Raw genomic sequence first — 6,428 nt, forward strand, 5'->3', positions numbered from 1 at the left:
CCAGCCTTCCTGGGACCACCTTCTCTCCAGCTGGAAACCATCTGCTCTCAGGATGCCATGCTCCTCCCATCCCCCACCCCTGGCACCGTCTCTTGCTGCGTTATCAACGTTTGTATAAATACCTCATTTCCCCCACCAGCACTTCAAGAGCCAGAACTTGATTTGATCCATCTAGAATTGTCCCTGCGGCACAGATGGTGTTTACTAAGTATTTTTGAATAGGTCAAAGACTGAATCTCTACTTGAAGGGTTTTCTGCTGGACGGTCTCAGAGTCTTCCGAGTCAGAAAAAGAATGGATGGATGGATGGGTGGGTGGATGGACAAATGAAAGAATAAAGGATGGAATATGTATAGAGGCCAGTGAACCTCTCCTAGGGAAAACAAGCAAGCCTGTTCTCCCCAGATGGCTCTGCTGATTCTGACCAGCTAACACCTAAATGCAGGCTCTTGGAACAGAGGGGGCAGGTGGATGTGGGGTGACCCAGGGCACCCTCCCTCCACTCTGCAGACTGGAGCCCAGGTCCTGCCCTGGCCACCAGTGTCCCCCACACCAGCACACAAGTAGATTTAGCTCTAAGGCATGAGGGCCAAGCTCTGTAGGGGGAGGGGGGAGGCATAGGCATTGCTCTCCCTATCTGACGGTTTCCGTGGCCCAGGCTGAGTGGTGTGGGGGAAGGAGTGACAGAACACTGGCTCTCTAGGGAGTCTTGCCTGTGAAACCGCCGTGGCATGCCCCTGCTTTCCACCCCAGATGTTTTCCAGGCTGAGGCCTTAGCCTCAGACCCCTGAAGCCACTGGAAAGAGGTCAGTAGGCTGAGGCAGCAAGAGCCAGAGGGACGGCCCCAGAGAAAGTGACTCTTGATTGTTCCCTCAACCATTGAGAGGAGCCTCAAGTGCCATTTCCTCTTTTCCAGGAGACGGGAAACATGCCACACACATTCCCATGCCTCACAGATCTCCCAGGGACAGGAGTCTTGAAGAGGCAGGGGGGTGCAGGGCAGGAAGGCGCACATGTCCGAGTGGCAGTGGGGTGAGGGGACTATCACACACCGTTCTTTCTTCTTACCTCTTTCTGCTGTCTCCTTCATCTCAAAGGCACAGAGCTGAGAAATGGTCCCTTTGCTATGCTTAGCCCTCAACTTAGAGGTTAGACCTCTTTGCCTTGGTCTTGCCTTGCCCTTCATTCCAGGAGAAAGAGAAACACGTGTGTGCAGAAGGAAGCCCAGAAGTTTGGGGACCATCTCAATGCCAGAAAGGAGTGCTAGGGAGTGGTGGTTCCATCAGGTCAGCCTGGACAATACCGGGGCCTCCAGGCTTCAGGCCAAAGGGATGCTGGGTGCAAATGCTGGCTGTGGGCAGCCCAATCCTCTCCCAAAGACGTCCCCAGGAGCCCTGTGTAAGACCCCAGCCTCCCTCCCTTGACATCCCCAGCCTCCTTCGGAATGATGGTTTGTGGCCAAGCAGGTACCAAAGGATAACTGTGCTATATTAACATGAATACTAATGACAAATGCACTGCAGTAGTAAGCACATCAGAGATACATAGAATGTTGTCTCTATAGTCTGAACATAGATATAAAATAAGTTATGCTTGTTTTTGTTTTCCATCACAGTAGGAGTATAGCATACAAAGTGATTGGTTCAGTGGTCACAAAGCAAGCCAAGGGAGAAACCACAGAAGAGGGCACAGGGCATGGAGAATGGTGGCGACGTGCCAAGGACGCTGCAGTCATGGGGGCTCCTGCAGGGAACAGGGTCTCCGACCTCTCACGTTAGCCTTCTGAGCCAGCATGAGGTCCCACGTGATGACAGTCAGTGGCTGCCTCTGAGCTGGGATGATTCAGGCCCCTGGGTGGGCGGCCGAGCGGGGCCAGGAGCCAACAGCACCCAGCAGGCAGCCCACTGTCGCGCTGGTGCTGTTGGGCTTCTGTGATTTGGGGAACATGGGCCGCAGAGCCAGACGGCACGGTTTGCTTTTGCGATGTGACAGATGGCCGGACTGATGGCCCACCACATGCTGGCTGGCCGTCCTCCCTCGCCGCCCGCTCTGGGAGGCCAAGGTGCCTTGTGTGCATGGCCTGCTCTCCAAGGTTCATCGCCCCCTAGCGATGCTGGGATCCTGCACATGTCGCCACAGCAGAAGGAAGGGTCTGAGGTCCTGGCTCTGAATCCTCTCTCTACCACATGTGACCTCTGTGACTGGGAAGGTCGCCTAAACTCCTCTGAGTGTGAAGTTCCTCATCTGCAAACTGGAGGGAATGATGCTTACTTCCTTGGGGGCTGGTGAGGGCAGAGTGGGAGGATGATGTATGTAAGGTGCCAAACACAGCTCCTGGCACACAGGGCAGGCTGGATAAACGGGAGATGGACCTGAGCATCCCAAAAAACATCAGGGGTGGGTGGAAAAAACACAAACCTCACACAATCTGTGGAATAAAGCCACGTTGACTGGCTTTGGCTTGAGGATTTAGGGCAATTTCTTTGCTTTCTTTTCTGCCATTTTTTCCCCCTCTCTCCGGGTCTGGGATTCTTTGAAATGAAGTAGGGGTAGGGATCAAGGGCAGGTCTGCGCAGGCAGAGACAGCCTGAGCCTAGGAAAGCACACAGCTCAGGGCCATGTCTCTTCAAATCTGGGACCAGGCAGAGGATGCTTCATTCTACACCATCCCTGCCCCCACCCCTGCTCCCTGCAGTGGCCCCTCATCTCACATCTCTCAGACCTGGAGCATTTTTTTCCCACTGGGAAGCCAAAGAGGGGGAGATGGCACTGAAAACAGTGCAGTGCCTATTGCATGAGAAGCATTTTCCATCTGCTCTGAGCCTGGGAATGTGGAGGTGGATGGGCCACCTGTGGGGAGGTAAAATTCCTCTGTGGGTGGTGAGAGATGGAAGAGAAAGAAGGATGAAGACCTGGGCTTGAACCTGGGTCCCTGGGAGCACTCTGGTGCTTCTACTAATGCTGAGAACTTGGAGATGTGTCCAAAGACCAGTCTGGAAAACTAGCGATCCCTGTCCCCTCTCATCTGCAGTGTATTTCTCAAGATGTGTGTGTGTGTGTGTGTGTGTGTGCGTGCGCGCGCATGTGCATCTCATTCTCCCCCATCTCCAATACCACCTGTCTGCTCTGAACCTCCTCTGTCCATCACTCAGCAACTTTCCTCTTGGATGGGGGCAGCAGGTGGGCAGGCAGCTCATTGGGCAGCTCATGCCCCTCCAGCTTGACCTTGATCAGGTGGTTGGCCAGAGCAAACTCCTCATCATCCAGCATGCCATCCTTGTCAATGTCAGCCAGCTTCCAGATCTTGCCCAGCACGCTGTTGGGCAGCTTGGAACGCACCATCTCCTTCTTGGCATTGGCACCTGTGATCTTGCCATCCACTGGTGACAGGGTGTAGAAGATCTCATCGTACATGGGCTTGTCCCTGGCCACCACCCACTCAGCGTCATCGATGCCCTCCCCAGCCCCCTCCCCATAGCCGTGCCCGAAGGGGCCGTGCAAAGTGCCCTCGAACGCTCCGCCCTTCACCATCTGCACAGGCCGCTGGGTCTCCTCCTGCCGCACCAGCACCATGAGCTGGGCGATGTCGTGGGCCAGCATGTCGTCTACCACCTCCAGCAGCTTGCTCTTCAGTGGCTGGAATTTGCTAAAGTCCTGGGCCTGCAGCTGGTCCTGGGAGGAGGAAGACAAAAGAAGGTGACAGTAGACGGCAAGGGAAGGAGCTACTTCCCCTTGGTGGGGATGCTGCCTTCTGTGAATGCTGTAATGTTCATAGCCCTGGAGGCTAAGCTGGTCACAAAATAATGAAATACTGTAAGATAGGAGGGAGGAGAAGAAAAAAAAAAGGCACACTGGCTCTTGGTGGAATTTTTCAGGAGATAACAGTTGCAGGGTCTGGGGAAGAAAAGGAAATTGAACAAGTATTGGTTTGATTCATTTATCTGGATTCCCTTTAATACTCTGGAAAGCAATGCCATTTCTCTTTCAGCTAGTTTTGGCCATTGAAGGGTAGTTCCTGAATGCTCTGTCCTCTAGACCGAGGCATACGGGTCTCCCTGCTTTAATCACAGCGGTAATACTAGAGAACATTGCAAAGGTCTCACTGCGTGATCTCATTCGCTCCCCTGGGGCCTTTCTGAGGGAGGGGAATCACATTCTATCCCCATTAAGGGAAGGAAAGACTGAGGCACAGGCAACTAAAAACAAATCCTAACAGAAGCCAAGGCTCAACTCCAACCAGTGATTCTTACTCAGGCTGTGCATCGGAATTACCTGGAGAGTTGCCAAACACCTGCTTCTCCCCTGTGGGTTCTGACACAGTAGACAGAGTAGGCGGGCAGGCAGAGTCTGTAAAAGCACCCCTTCCTGCCTTCCCGTGACACCCACACCACATGGCAGAAGAAATATGTCCCACTTGCCACATCTCTGCGATTTTGAGAGGTCTGAGTCTAGAATGCCCAGCTTCTCCTTGGTCTTTTCAGCGACAAGGTGAGAGCTCTCTGCTCCTGCCCTTGGCTCTGACCACAGCTATCTCAGGACACTGGGCAGAGAGGCCAGTGCACACGAGTCTCAGGGGCAAGCACATCGAGTTCCCTGCAGAGAAATGCAGAAAACACCCACGGGGACATTTCAAGGGCGAGTGTTAGCTTGTACATTTCTCACCTCCCTTCTAAGGCAGGGCTGAACCTGGGAGGCAGGTGGGGGCTGGTGGGGGGGAGACGGGGCAGGNCAGTGTATTTCTCAAGATGTGTGTGTGTGTGTGTGTGTGTGTGCGTGCGCGCGCATGTGCATCTCATTCTCCCCCATCTCCAATACCACCTGTCTGCTCTGAACCTCCTCTGTCCATCACTCAGCAACTTTCCTCTTGGATGGGGGCAGCAGGTGGGCAGGCAGCTCATTGGGCAGCTCATGCCCCTCCAGCTTGACCTTGATCAGGTGGTTGGCCAGAGCAAACTCCTCATCATCCAGCATGCCATCCTTGTCAATGTCAGCCAGCTTCCAGATCTTGCCCAGCACGCTGTTGGGCAGCTTGGAACGCACCATCTCCTTCTTGGCATTGGCACCTGTGATCTTGCCATCCACTGGTGACAGGGTGTAGAAGATCTCATCGTACATGGGCTTGTCCCTGGCCACCACCCACTCAGCGTCATCGATGCCCTCCCCAGCCCCCTCCCCATAGCCGTGCCCGAAGGGGCCGTGCAAAGTGCCCTCGAACGCTCCGCCCTTCACCATCTGCACAGGCCGCTGGGTCTCCTCCTGCCGCACCAGCACCATGAGCTGGGCGATGTCGTGGGCCAGCATGTCGTCTACCACCTCCAGCAGCTTGCTCTTCAGTGGCTGGAATTTGCTAAAGTCCTGGGCCTGCAGCTGGTCCTGGGAGGAGGAAGACAAAAGAAGGTGACAGTAGACGGCAAGGGAAGGAGCTACTTCCCCTTGGTGGGGATGCTGCCTTCTGTGAATGCTGTAATGTTCATAGCCCTGGAGGCTAAGCTGGTCACAAAATAATGAAATACTGTAAGATAGGAGGGAGGAGAAGAAAAAAAAAAGGCACACTGGCTCTTGGTGGAATTTTTCAGGAGATAACAGTTGCAGGGTCTGGGGAAGAAAAGGAAATTGAACAAGTATTGGTTTGATTCATTTATCTGGATTCCCTTTAATACTCTGGAAAGCAATGCCATTTCTCTTTCAGCTAGTTTTGGCCATTGAAGGGTAGTTCCTGAATGCTCTGTCCTCTAGACCGAGGCATACGGGTCTCCCTGCTTTAATCACAGCGGTAATACTAGAGAACATTGCAAAGGTCTCACTGCGTGATCTCATTCGCTCCCCTGGGGCCTTTCTGAGGGAGGGGAATCACATTCTATCCCCATTAAGGGAAGGAAAGACTGAGGCACAGGCAACTAAAAACAAATCCTAACAGAAGCCAAGGCTCAACTCCAACCAGTGATTCTTACTCAGGCTGTGCATCGGAATTACCTGGAGAGTTGCCAAACACCTGCTTCTCCCCTGTGGGTTCTGACACAGTAGACAGAGTAGGCGGGCAGGCAGAGTCTGTAAAAGCACCCCTTCCTGCCTTCCCGTGACACCCACACCACATGGCAGAAGAAATATGTCCCACTTGCCACATCTCTGCGATTTTGAGAGGTCTGAGTCTAGAATGCCCAGCTTCTCCTTGGTCTTTTCAGCGACAAGGTGAGAGCTCTCTGCTCCTGCCCTTGGCTCTGACCACAGCTATCTCAGGACACTGGGCAGAGAGGCCAGTGCACACGAGTCTCAGGGGCAAGCACATCGAGTTCCCTGCAGAGAAATGCAGAAAACACCCACGGGGACATTTCAAGGGCGAGTGTTAGCTTGTACATTTCTCACCTCCCTTCTAAGGCAGGGCTGAACCTGGGAGGCAGGTGGGGGCTGGTGGGGGGGAGACGGGGCAGG

The 6,428-nt window shown here is 53.9% G+C and overlaps 1 protein-coding gene across 2 annotated transcripts in view; it reads right to left on the reverse strand.

Annotated features, from left to right (window-relative positions):
- Nucleotides 1-1,466: 1,466 nt before the first annotated feature.
- Nucleotides 1,467-6,428, reverse strand: part of EHD3 (EH domain containing 3) — a 27,815-nt gene continuing 22,853 nt past the window's right edge. The window contains exons 6-7 of one of the 2 annotated variants that reach the window (XM_077774154.1): nucleotides 5,136-5,372; nucleotides 1,467-3,455 (exon numbers count right to left, since the gene is read on the reverse strand). In XM_077774154.1, coding sequence (XP_077630280.1) covers nucleotides 3,144-3,455; nucleotides 5,136-5,372 — 549 coding nt within the window. In that variant the 3' untranslated portion in view covers nucleotides 1,467-3,143. Of the gene's footprint in view, nucleotides 3,456-4,755; nucleotides 5,373-6,428 lie in introns of those variants that run through there. The other variant, XM_077774153.1, reaches the window with a different exon arrangement.

The sequence above is a fragment of the Crocuta crocuta genome, unplaced genomic scaffold (assembly GCF_008692635.1).
Source record: "Crocuta crocuta isolate KB4526 unplaced genomic scaffold, BGI_CrCroc_1.0 scaffold246, whole genome shotgun sequence".
Taxonomy (NCBI): Eukaryota; Metazoa; Chordata; class Mammalia; order Carnivora; family Hyaenidae; genus Crocuta; species Crocuta crocuta.